Genomic DNA, 13,377 nt, shown 5'->3' with positions numbered 1-13,377 from the left:
GAAGCTTTAAAGGTTGAGTTTTGTGCTTGAAGATCAATCTGGAAATTCCAGAAATTTGATCCACGCTCGAGCGGAGAACTTCACGCTCGAGCGTGAACTCTGAGTACATGCGCTTCCGCTCTAGCGACTAGTTTCACGCTCGAGCATGAAATGCATATACCCAGAAGTTCTTATGTTTTGCAGTCCGCTCGAGCGGGGGAATTCATGCTTGAGCGTAAGTTTGAGTCTCACGCTCGAGTGGGGATCGAATGTCCGTCGAGCGTGAAATTCATGCATCCAGTGCTTTTGTCATGTTTACAGTCCGCTTGAGAGAGTAAATTCCCGCTCGAGCGAGGAAAGCCACGCTCAAGCGGGGACCTCATTTTCAGCAAAATTTGAGAAATGTTTTCGAGTGCATTACTGCATCCTCTTTCCATTCTAGGCATTCCTAGGCCATGATTAAAACTCCATAACGAGGTTAATGGCTAAACACGCACTAAGAACAAATGAAGTAAGTTATGTATAATTCGAGTGTGTGTTTCAAGTGGGTAATTGTATGTGTGTTCGTGTAGGTCACGCGCCTCAGGACAAGTGAAGTGCCATTTTGCCATCTAGTTGGGGCAACCAATTGTTTGTGAGTAATAACTCTGTAAAGTTATGTTTAACTTTAATTATTTTCTGATGATATGAAATGACAAGTTCCCTGAAATGCGATGTTCTGTATGAATAAATGATTGTCCAGACTTTCTTTGAACATAATTGTGGTATCCTTGGCAGAGGCCCTCGCCCAGGGGACATAATACTGTGACTTATGGTCATGAGGCCCTAGCTCGGGGGTTAATACCGTAGCACAGGCCCTCGCCCGGGGGAAACAATATCGTGGCCTATGTATGAGATATATTACCCGGTACCGGAGGTTCCTTCATGGAACTGGATAAGCTTGACCCAAGAGACATGCTTGTGCTAAGGGATGTAATTATGATTCTGTTCTGTTACGAGATTTGAAATATGTTATGGGCATCATTCATTAAAGTCTTTACTTTATTGTTATTCACTGGGCTCTAGCTCACTGTATTATTTATATGTATGTAGGTGGGCAAGTGTGTGACCCGGCCTGAGGTGTCGCCTAGCGAGTTTTGGTGTCAGCCAGCTATCACGCCTCCCGTGGAGGTTCCCTTTTGAGTTCTACCCGGGTTAATTGTCTTTGGGACTTTTGCATTCTGAATGTCTATGTCTAGCTTGAACACGTAGTAATCTTGTATATATGTGGCTTGGTTGATATGAGGCTACTGTAGTTTAATGCCTTGTCTGTATGTTTGCAATTATGTAAAGGAAAAGTTTCAAATATTCTGTCCCATATATGTCTGCATAGCTCTATGGACTATGTAAATTTGTATAATTGCTTCCGCAGCCCCTGTTATATATATTATTCTATTCAGAGGCCTTCGGTAATCCAAGGATTACTGGCCGGTTACGATGCTAAACCCTTAGGGGCGGGTTTGGGTCGTGACAGAGTGGTATCAGAGCACGTGTTCTACCGCACACACAAGTCCATATGAGCTTAGGATGTCCTAGTAAGAATTTGGGACATTCCATCTGCATGTGTGAGTGTGTGGTAATCTAAATGAATGAGTGATCTGAATGTGAATCTGAGTAAATGAATTGAAAGAAGCAAATTAGAATATTCCTATGTTTATTATTATCTGGTGTCTTTATAGCAACATGGAGAATGCGAGGGGAAATGATATAAGTGAATCTTCAGAGGCTCGCATGAGCCGAACGAAACAAATGCTTGCAGCAGTAACAGAAGCTATGACACAACAACAAAGACAACAACCTTTACCTCCTCCGCCTCCACCGGTGCTAGCCGAACAGGACAACAATGACATCATTAACTTGACCCAGAAATTTATGAAAATGAAGTTGCCGACCTTCTTGGGTGGTATCGAACCATTGAAGGCAGAAACTTGGTTATTAGAAATGGAAAAGCTATTCGAAGTGTTTCCTTGCTCTGTAACTCAGAAAGTCCTTTTGGCCACTTATACCTTAAAGGATGAAGCCCAGAGATGGTGGCTGTTGATTCGAAATAACAATGGGGACATGACGTGGGCACAATTCAACGAGATGTTCTACAACAAGTACTTTCCCCAATGTTTCAGGGACCGAAAAGTTTTAGAATTCCAAGAACTCAAACAAGGCAGAACGTCTGTGGCCGAATATGAAGCTAAGTTTACTGAACTAGCTCGTTTTGCTCCACACATGGTAGACACTAATTACAAGAAAGCACGAAAGTTTGAGGGAGGACTGGACTTGGAGATATTTGATCGAGTGGGTGTCTTGAAACTGCCTACCTATGTGGAGGTGCTTGACAGAGCATTAATGGCAGAAGCTACAATAGCAGCAAAGAAACAAACTACAAATCCACTAACTGAATAGAAAGGCAAGAGGACCGGGTTTAATTTTAGACGGGCCCGATCATTTTCGAAGAAGCGAAACACGGGATCCTTTGGTAGTTCCAGCCAGAGTAGTGGGTCTATACCGATTTGTGCAGATTGTGGCAGGAGACATATGGGAGTATGCCATCGTGCGTCAGGTGCCTGTTACTAGTGTGGCAAAGTGGGCCATATGATGAAAGACTGTCCAGTAGGATCCGGCAATGTCAGTCGCCCTGCAGCAAGTTCAGCTGGGTCTGTTTCAGTGGCCAAATCAAACGTCAGAACTAACGCCAGGGGTAACAATGGGAATGAAACACTGAGACAAGGGAGAGTATTCGCCTTAGTGCCTGGCGATGTACAAAACACTAAATCAGTAGTGTCAGGTATCATTTCTATTTGTACTCACAACGCATATGTACTGATTGATTCCAGTTCTACACATCTATTCGTATCGCATGCTTTTTCTCGAAAATTAACAAGACCATTAGAACCTATGAACTGTGTGTTATCTGCGACTACACCATCTGGGGGTTCCATGATATGTGCCTATGTATATCCAGCATGTGATCTTATGTTTGGCGAAACGACATTGTATGTTGATTTAGTACCCTTGAACATCAATTATTTTGATTGTATTCTGGGTATGGATTGGTTAACTAAATGCTATGCCGCCATTGATTGTGTGAATAAATCTGTCATATTTCATCCACCCGGTATGCCTGAGTTTACTTTCACAGGAAATGGGGTAGTCCCTCCGCCATACTTGATTTCCTTTATGAAAGCCAAAAGGCTGTTAAGAAAAGGGTGTCGGGGCTATTTGTGTAGCGTGTTGACTATGCCTTCGGATAGTGCCAGTAATGAAACTATTCCTGTAGTTTGTGACTTTCCTGATGTGTTTCCCAATGATCTACCCGGGGATTTAGTTGATAGGGAAATTGAGTTTACCATTGATGTAATACCTGAAACACAACCCATCTCCAAGACTCCGTATAGGATGTCGACTTCGGAATTGAAGGAACTAAAAGTCCAACTTCAAGAACTCCTAGACAAGAAATTCATTCGCTCAAGTACTTCACCTTGGGGTGCTCTGGTGTTATTTGTCAAAAAGAAAGACGGGTCTTTGAGGCTATGGATTGACTACCGAGAATTGAACAAAGTTACCGTTAAGAACAAATACCCATTACCTCGAATAGATGATTTGTTTGATCAACTCCAAGGAGCCAAAGTGTTCTCTAAAATTGATCTTAGGTCCAGTTATCATCAGTTAAAGGTTAAAGCAGAAGACGTAGAGAAAATTACATTCAGAACTAGATATGGACATTATGAATTTTTGGTAATGCCTTTTGGAGTAACAAATGCACCTGCAGCTTTTATGGACCTAATGAATAGGGTTTTCAAACACTATCTCGATGAATTCATTGTTGTGTTTATTGATGACATATTGATCTATTCCAAAAACAGGAAAGAACATGAGAACCATCTGAGAACTACCTTGCAGATTTTGAGAGAAAATAGATTGTATGTTAAATTGTCCAAATGTGAATTCTGGCTTGACAGTGTAGCATTCTTGGGGCATGTAATCAATATAGACGGTGTCTCTGTTGACCCTCAGAAGATTAAAGCTATCGTGAACTGGCCTAAACCGACAAACGTGACAGAAGTTAGAAGTTTTCTGGGACTTACAGGTTACTACAGGAGATTTGTGAGGGACTTTTCTAAACTTGCCATGCCATTGACCCAGTTAACCCAGAAAAATGTGTCATTTGATTGGAACGAACAAAGAGAGGCAACCTTTCAAGAGTTGAAAACCAGGTTAGTGACTACACCTATTTTAACATTGCCCAATGGTACTGATGGGTTTCAAATTTACAGTGATGCTTCCTACAAAGGTTTGGGCTGTGTGTTAATGCAAAATGGGAAGGTGATTGCCTATGCTTCTCGACAACTCTGACCTCATGAAAAGAATTACCCGACACATGATCTTGAATTGGCAGCAGTGGTGTTTGCTTTGAAAATCTAGCGTCACTACTTGTATGGGGTAACTTGTGAAGTGTATACAGATCATAAGAGCCTCAAATATTTCTTTGCCTAAAAGGAACTGAACATGAGACAAAGAAGGCAGCTAGAATTGATTAAAGACTACGATCTACAGATTCTGTACCATCCGAGGAAGGCAAATACTGTGGCAGATGCCTTGAGCCGAAAATCCATAACAAATTTGTCATGTTTGCTGTCCAATTGAAAAGAGTTGTTAGATGATCTGGAACAAAATGGGATTGAAATTGTTTTGCGAGAGCAAGGTAGGATTTTAGCTGCTATTTCTGCTCAACCTACAATTATTGAAGAAATCAAACTGAAGCAATGTGAAGATGAGTACTTGAAAAAGATCATAAAGGAATTTGATTCAAAGCCGAGGCCGGGATTTGTGTTTGAGAATGATGTGCTGAAATTCCAAAATCGTCTTTGTGTACTTGATTGTTATGAATTGAGAAAACGTGTTATGTCTGAAGCCTACAATACTAAATTTGCTATGCATCCAGGGAATACGAAGATGTATCATGATTTGAAACAGAATTTTTGGTGGCCTGGAATGAAAAAGAGTATTGCAGATTTTGTGACTAGATGTCTACATTGCCAATAGATTAAAGCTGAACATCAACGACCCGCTGGTTTGCTACAACCACTCCCAATACCGGAATGGAAATGAGAGCACATAACCATGGATTTCATAGTGGGATTGCCTCACTCTTCCTGAGGTATGGACTCTATTTGGGTCATTGTAGACCGTTTAACTAAGTATACCCATTTTCTGCCTGTCAAGACTATTTACAATGCAGACAAGCCAGCTAACATGTATGTGAATGAAATTGTGAGATTACATGGGGTACCAGTATCTATTGTATCTGATAGGGATTCAAAGTTTGTGTCGAGATTTTGGCAGAGTTTACAACAATCTTTGGGGACGGAACTAAGGTTGAGTAGTGCCTATCACCCACAGATAGATGGACAAACTGAACGAACCAATCAAACTCTGGAAGATATGCTTAGAATGTGGGTATTAGAATTCCAAGGAAGTTGGGAGACCTATTTGCCATTAGCTGAATTTGTGTACAACAACAGTTACCATTCAAGCATTGGAATGGCTCCTTACGAAGCTTTGTATGGAAGAAAATGTCGTTCTCTAATATGCTGGGCTGAGATGGGTGATAGACCTTTGTTGGGACCGGAACTTGTGCAAGAAACAATCGAGAAGGTGAAACTGATCCAACAGCGTCTGAAAACTGCACAGAGTCGGCAGAAGAGCTATGCTGATGTCCGAAGAAGAGATAAGGAATATAAAGTTGGGGACCATGTGTTCATAAAGGTGACCCCAATGAAGGGTCAAACTCAGTTTGGTGTTAAGGGCAAATTGGCGCCAAGATATGTTGGACCATATGAAATCCTTGAAAAGATCAATTCAGTAACCTATCGGGTAGCCTTACCTCGAGCATATGCATAACATCTTTCATGTATCGATGCTTCGAGAGTATTTGAGAGATCCGCTCCATGTCATTGAACCAACACATGTGCTCTTGAAGGATGACTACACTTATGAGGAAAGACCTATCCAAATTGTGAACCGTAGGATCAAAAGATTAAGAAACAAAGAAATACCGTTGGTAAAAGTTGATTGGCAAAACCACGAAGGAACCTATGCAACCTGGGAAACAGAAGAAGACATGATGATGAGATATCGGGATTTGTTCCCATTGGACCCAATGTTGTTCCAGAATGAAGGTAATTCGAGTTTGGAGGACCAAACTCTTTTAAGGTGGGAAGACTGTAACAACCCCAACCTCTGATTAACGTTAATCCATGATTGATTATGCCTAATTAGTAATTAAGGTGAAATTCTGAATTAAACTGCATGTTATGTTCATGTATTAATCTTGTGTTTTAAGTTGAATTTTGCACAATTGGCATGCTTTTGGGCCATGATTTCTTGTTATGATCCTTTAAACAAGTTATTTTATGGGTTCCTAAGCGTTTTTCGGAAAATTTGGCCCAAAAAAATCAAGTTTGAAGCTTTAAAGGTTGAGTTTTGTGCTTGAAGATCAATCTGGAAATTCCAGAAATTTGATCCACGCTCGAGTGGGAAACTTCACGCTCGAGCGTGAACTCTGAGTACATGCGCTTCCGCTCAAGCGACTAGTTTCACGCTTGAGCATGAAATGCATATACCTAGAAGTTCTTATGTTTTGCAGTCTGCTCGAGCGGGGGAATTCACGCTCGAGCATAAGTCTGAGTCTTACGCTCGAGCAGGGATCAGACGTCTGTCAAGCGTGAAATTCATGTATCCAGTACTTTTGTCATGTTTGCAGTCTGCTTGAGCGAGTAAATTCCTGCTCGAGCGAGCCTTCACGTCTTGCATATCCGCTCGAGTAGGGAAAGCCACACTCGAGCGGGGACCCCATTTTCAGCAAAATTTGAGAAATGTTTTCGAGTGCATTACTACATCCTCTTTCCATCTTAGGCATTCCTAGGCCATGATTAAAACTCTATAACGAGGTTAATGGCTAAACACGCACTAAGAACAAACGAAGTAAGTTATTTATAACTCGAGCGTGTGTTTCAAGTGGGTAATTGTATGTGTGTTTGTGTAGGTCACGCGCCTCAGGACAAGTGAAGTGCCATTTTGCCATCTAGTTGGGGCAACCAATTATTTGTGAGTAATAACTCTGTAAAGTTATGTTTAACTTTAATTATTTTCTGATGATATGAAATGAAAAGTTCCCTGAAATACGATGTTCTGTATGAATGAATGATTGTCCAGACTTTCTTTGAACATAATTGTGGTATCCTTGGCAGAGGCCCTCACCCGGGGGACATAATACTGTGGCTTATGGTCATGAGGCCCTAGCTCGGGGGTTAATACCGTGACACAAGCCCTCGCCTGGGGGAAACAATATCGTGGCACAGGCCCTCGCCTGGGGAAAACAATACCGTGGCCTATGTATGAGATATATTACCTGGTACCGGAGGTTCCTTCATGAAACTGGATAAGCTTGACCCAAGAGACATGCTTATGCTAAGGGATGTAATTATGATTATGTTCTGTTACGAGATTTGAAATATGTTATGGGCATCATTCATTAAAGTCTTTACTCTGTTCTTATTCAATGGGCTTTAGCTCACTGTATTATTTATATGTATGTTGGTGGGCAAGCGTGTGACCAGGCCTGAGGTGCCGCCTAGCGAGTTTTGGTGTTAGCCAGCTATCACGCCTCCCGTGGAGGTTCCCTTTTGAGTTCTACCCGGATTAATTGTCTTTGGGACTTTTGCATTCTGAATGTCTATGTATGGCCTGAACACGTAGTAATCTTGTATATATGTGGCCTGGTTCATATGAGGCTACTGTATTTTAATGCCTTGTTTGTATGTTTGCAATTATGTAAAGGAAAAGTTTCAAATATTCTGTCCCATATATGTCTGCACAGCTCTATGGACTATGTAACTTTGTATAATTGCTTCTGCAGCCCCTGTTATATATATTATTCTGTTCAGAGTCCTTCGGTAATCCAAGGATTACTGGCTGGTTACGATGCTAAACCCTTAGGGGCGGGTTTGGGTCGTGACAGTAGGCAATGAGGAGTTTCTGGCATCGTTAGCGTATGAGAGGCATCGCGCCAATAGGTAAGGTGTTTTTTTTTCGTCGTTCGTCATTTGACGCCGTTAGTGTATGAGTAGAGAAGGAGGTTTAACAGAGATGAGAAGGATGAAAGGGATCTGGGATGAAAGGATTTTCAAAAGATGATATCAGTGAATGCTTTTGGAGTCTGAGAATGAGAGGGATAGAGATGAGAGAGAAAATTTGTTGTGCGTGAATAGAAAACAAGAGACAGGTTTGCAGAATTTTTGGGTCATTCAAGCTCCTCTTTTTCGAGCTACAAAGCATTAATCAAAAGATAAAACTCTTACAACCTAGGACACTAAAGTCACCTAGTGACACATTGACAGACACCAAAGTGAAAATTAATTCATCAAAGCTACTCAAAAAGCTTTGCTAACTGTCATCCTTGAGAAGGATGTAGGAAAATATTTTTGAAAAATATATTTAATATAAATAAATAATAAAATAAAACATAAGAAATTTCTTATAGAAATTTTGTAAATTTAATAAGATTGTGATTGAGGTTAGTATTTGAATACTGTGTCTTTAAGACAGAATTTCGCCCTTGCCTCTAGTGCTTGCGATTAATGGACATCTTGCCTCCAAGATACAATGATCACCCCACACAGAAATTGTACAATTTTCTGTGTGTACAGTAAACTACTTTGTGTTATGCACTCTCTCTTTTATACTTGACTATGACATATATATGAATCCTAACAATTCATTTTTAAATGAATGCCATGAAAATGGTATTTATAGAAGTATTTGTGACCATTCATAAAGGTCATGACTCTAGGGTTGCACCCTTTCATATGAAGAGACACCTTGAAGGGTTGCATCTGTTTCATTCAAATGGAGTCTAATTCCATTCACTTCCAAATTTCCAACAATCTCCCACATGAATGAACTTGACGTCATAATGCAAATGAAATGTAGACACTAATAAAGAGAATACAAAATGGAAATATTTTGCATTAAGATAGGTAGATTTTGGTTTTGAACCTTCCTTAGTGAAAGACTATCGGACTTACTAGCTAATCAATAGACGTGATGCCTTGAACTGTTCAGCCGTTTATGTAAGCCAAGACAATAAAATTCACACAAAAATATCTTCGAACACAGCTTGGTTTTTTCAGTTGTGCCTGTTTTGAACTTGGGCAATTCCTAATTTTCATGAGTGCTTTAGAGAATTTAGCCTTAATCAAATCTCATAGAAGTGGCCCCTTCACACTCATATAGGTGATTCTTATTTTGAGTCTCTTAAATACTCCTCTTGAAAGAGACCCCTCTGGGTTTTTCAAAATTTAAGTGATCATCAAAAGCATAGTTCACCCTATGTCCCCTATATACAACACATGTTGCAGATATCACTCTTATCATAGGAATGGATAGGAGACAGACTCATTTACGTTGTATTTGGTTGGGGGATTTGGGAAGGGATTTGGAAAGAGAAAATGTAGGTAAAATGTGAATAAAATATATTTATATTTCACCTAGTTTCACACACATTTTCCATTTCCCTTTCCAAATTCCTTCTCAAATCTCCCAACCAAACACAGCATTAGTGATTTCCGGTGAATAATCCATAATTCAGTTGTCCCTTTGAACCTAGATCTTGGGATCTCCTTAGCTAGGTTGGGTTACCATTATGGCAGCTCAAAATTAATAAGCTTAATCACATTTCCCTCAACAAATTTTCTCTCATTTGCTCTTTGGTCAAACTTTTTGTTTAGCAACGGCTATTTTTTGTTTGACCTTCATATTTTAACATCATTAATTAGTTAGTGGATCCACTATATTGTCCTCAAACAATACTCACAGCTGAGAGCAAATGTTCTACAATATTAAGTCTTTGAATAAATCAAGACTTATCGTTACTCTATGTCACTTTCATTTATGAAATCAAATAATAAACATAGAGGTGTTCCTTAAGAGTTGATGAAATCATTTTTGCTTCTTCTCCAACTTTGTCCTATGGAAAGAATTGAGATTCTTTGTGGGCCTACTATCGAAACGGTTACTTTGATAAAATCCTCCAAGCACCCCCACATTTTAAGTATTCTAGGAAAAATGTGAAAATTAATTTCCTCTTGTAAGGATATTGCCACACAAAAAATATCAACACCTCAACAATTCTAAGATAAATCAGTATATAACATTTATCACTTATTGAATATTGTGTACTTGAATTATAAAATTCTAAATCAAATTTATGAAATAGAAAACCCAGAATAATTATGACTACACAAGTCATAATTAATGTTTAGACAAAATCATATCCTCATAAAAAATTTGTTCAAGAACCAAACAAATTAAGATTCAAACTCTTAAATTTGAGTACTTTTGCTTCTCCTCCACATTTGTGGTAATACATAAATTAGCACAAAAACATGATTCATTTTTTTTTTTTTTTGTGCTAATACATAAATTAGCACAAAAACATGATTCATTCATAAATTAGCACCAAACATATTATTGCTCATATTATGTTTAGTATATCTCTACTGGGCGTTGGTTCACCCTATATGGGACATCATTTTCAGGTACAGGTGTTATGCCACCTCCAAGGACGTAGCTTGGGAGGCTTGAGGCTGCCAGACTCCTTTTTGTTGTTTTATTGTATTACATGTATATCAAGCCAAGGGCTTATTTTGTGTAGAGTTAATACTCTCCTTTTTGTAACCAAGTGTCGACTTGGAAAGTTGTAAGCCTATAGGGCATTTACTTTTGTTGTCAACATGTAATACCTTTTGTAAGAATACTCTGATGATTGTAATATGAAATCTCTTCTATTTATCGTGAATGTATGTTATGATGGGTTTATTTTTGAGGGCGTTACAAGTAAACTAAAAAAAATTTAAAATATGAAAGATCAAAGTGAGAAAAAAATTTAAGGACCAAAGTGAGAAAATGATCAAGCATAAGGGACAAAACGTAATTTACCTATTTGTTATATCATCCTAGTGTGAATTTTTATATCAAATTATTATTTATAAATTATTTTCATTTTAAAAAAGAGGACTGACCTAATTATTTCATTGAAATTGTTGATATCAAGTGGCGTTTCATGTTGCGTAATGGAATCTCATAGCATGTCTTAAAAAAATGATTAATTATGTTTTTAATTACCAAAGTATGCTATTTTTATCAACTTGGTTCACTGATATTTAAATTATGTTAATTTAATTTTTAATAAATAAACTATTTTGATTTGATTCCTCAACCGAACACCATTGGTAATGTTATAAAGTCAATAATAAGTGCGAAAACTCATTTTTAAAATGTTACATTTTTAATCGTCGAATATGTGATTTATATCATTTTAGTTCCTAATATGTTGATTTAATTTCCAATATATAAAATGTGTATCAATTTGATCTTTCAACATAATTTTGTCTATCTCTATCTAAACTATTGTATAAAGATGAAAATCATAAATACTAATCATTGAAAAAATAAAAAATAAAATGAGTCAACATAAAAATATTACTATCACTGCAAGAAAATATAATTTTAACACTAAGTACAAGAAAATGTAATTGTTGCTTAAAGCTTTGCACGATGAAAATGAGATCCTCGTCCTAAATTTTTTTCATTAAATCTTTTTATTTCACATATATATATATATATATATATATATTTTGTCTTGTAATGTGTGATCCAATATATTTTGACATATAAGAGCATGTCTAATGGCGTATCTTTTTTTATTATTATTAAATTTGAGTAAAAACTCCCTTTGATATTAAGTGCTCTAACTGAGGGTTTTAAGGCTTCATCAAACCACCGGTCGACCAGGCAAATGACCACTGGCCGGTCGATCGGCCAATATAATTTTTTTACAAATTTTTGCCTTGAGATGGACATCCGGTGGATATCCGGGAAGACATCCAATGGTAAAAATTCAACGGCAATAAACAGTGATTTGATGAAAAGCACACTCGTCCTTAATTTGATGATGGGTGTTATGAATCATTGGAGGAGCAAAAAATAATTTTTTTTATCAAATTTAAATTTGATGATAATGGTTACTCAAAACTATTATCAAATTTAAATTTGATAAAAATAGCTTCTTTTCTTGCTTCAACGGTTTTATCAAATACGTATCAAATCTAAAATTTTAATTTTCTTTCATCAAACGAAGGATTAATGTGCCTTTCATCAAATCATTATTCATTGTCGTTGGATTTTTACCACCGTATGTCCCCCCGAATAACCATCTCAAGGCAATAATTTGTGAAAGAATTACATTGGTTGGTCGACCGGCCGGTTGTCCAATTTGATGAAGTTACAAAACTCTCTGTCGGAGCACTTAATATCAAAGGGAACTTTTACCAATTTTTTACTTAAATTTGGTAAAAAAAAATTGATGTAACGTTGAATATGCCCTACGTAATATATATTTACATAATGCATGGTAGAATTTTTTTCTTTGTTTTTTGTTTTAATAGGCATTTATGGTTTTTACATTTTAAAGAGATAAGAAGGGAGAGAATTAGGTTACTTGACCAAATTAAAATATTTTTTCTATATTAAATTAATATAATTTAAATATTATAAACAAAAATAACGAACATTACATATTTTTAAAACAAAAAAAAAAGAGAATATTTAATTAGGAAAAATTGGTCTAAGGTCCCTACCCAACTTTTAATATGAGGAGAGATCCACAATATTATTTTTTAATGCCTAAGGTCCCTCAATGTTATTTTAGTTTATGAAATACCTATTCTACCCTTATTTATAATATACGGTTTTCAAGTTTGGAAATTGAAGATTACGTTGTTATTTTTGTAGGAGATTACTTGGGGATGAACTTGGCGACAAAGATTTTGATGATGCAGATATTCATGGAGATTTTTTAGGGATTTTGTAGTCGTGTAGAAGTTGATTTTCGTTGATCGTGTAGAAGTTTTTTTCGTTGCTCGTGTAGAAGTTGAAGTCGTGTTGAAGCTCAAAATTTCAGTGGAATTGAATTGGGTAAGTTTAATAATCAGTGTAAGTTTTTTATTTTTCATTTGATTTGTATGTAAGGACTCTGATTTCAAAGAAGTTTTTGTAGTATATTTTGAATTTGGCTTTTGTTTTCAGTTTTGATCAATGTGAGAGAAAAGCCAGCTTAGTATAGTTTTGTTCGATTTTTGAAGTTGATTTTTCTTTCTTTGTTATCTGACAATGGAGTTGATTTTGATTTTTGGAGTTGATTTTTCGTTCTTTGTTACATGTTTATCAATAATAAGATTTGTTCTTTGTGTTTGGAGACTAGCTTTATTTTCCTGCTCTTTGCTAAATTTTGTGCTCTGTTTTTTT

At 37.2% G+C, this 13,377-nt stretch overlaps 2 protein-coding genes across 2 annotated transcripts; both read left to right on the top strand.

The window, feature by feature from the left end:
* The first annotated feature begins 1,701 nt into the window (after positions 1–1,701).
* On the top strand, positions 1,702–2,415 carry LOC114257449 (uncharacterized). The gene has a single exon (XM_028197210.2). The coding sequence runs from the start codon at positions 1,702–1,704 to the stop codon at positions 2,413–2,415; it is 714 nt and encodes a 237-aa protein (XP_028053011.2).
* Positions 2,416–3,057: 642 nt separating this feature from the next.
* On the top strand, positions 3,058–13,164 carry LOC145802143 (uncharacterized). Its single transcript, XM_082894809.1, has 6 exons — positions 3,058–3,401; positions 3,876–4,226; positions 5,625–5,874; positions 5,993–6,191; positions 12,977–13,047; positions 13,159–13,164. The coding sequence occupies exons 1-6, from the start codon at positions 3,058–3,060 to the stop codon at positions 13,162–13,164; spliced, it is 1,221 nt and encodes a 406-aa protein (XP_082750935.1).
* Positions 13,165–13,377: the final 213 nt, after the last annotated feature.

The sequence above is a fragment of the Camellia sinensis genome, chromosome 11 (assembly GCF_055761805.1).
Source record: "Camellia sinensis isolate YWXY chromosome 11, ASM5576180v1, whole genome shotgun sequence".
NCBI lineage: Eukaryota > Viridiplantae > Streptophyta > Magnoliopsida > Ericales > Theaceae > Camellia > Camellia sinensis.
The sequence above is the reverse complement of the archived record's forward strand: the minus strand, read 5'-3'. Positions and strand labels throughout refer to the sequence as shown.

What these genes read in the sequence shown, in the direction of transcription:
- LOC114257449 (XM_028197210.2), top strand. Translation starts at nt 1,702, where the DNA reads ATGGAGAATGCGAGGGGAAATGATATAAGTGAATCTTCAGAGGCTCGC.
- LOC145802143 (XM_082894809.1), top strand. Translation starts at nt 3,058, where the DNA reads ATGGATTGGTTAACTAAATGCTATGCCGCCATTGATTGTGTGAATAAA. An exon ending in CAACCCATCTCCAAGACTCC is followed by an intron (nt 3,402 to 3,875) that starts GTATAGGATGTC and finishes TTCCAAAAACAG; the next exon opens with GAAAGAACATGAGAACCATC. An exon ending in AATGTTGTTCCAGAATGAAG is followed by an intron (nt 6,192 to 12,976) that starts GTAATTCGAGTT and finishes TTGATCGTGTAG; the next exon opens with AAGTTTTTTTCGTTGCTCGT.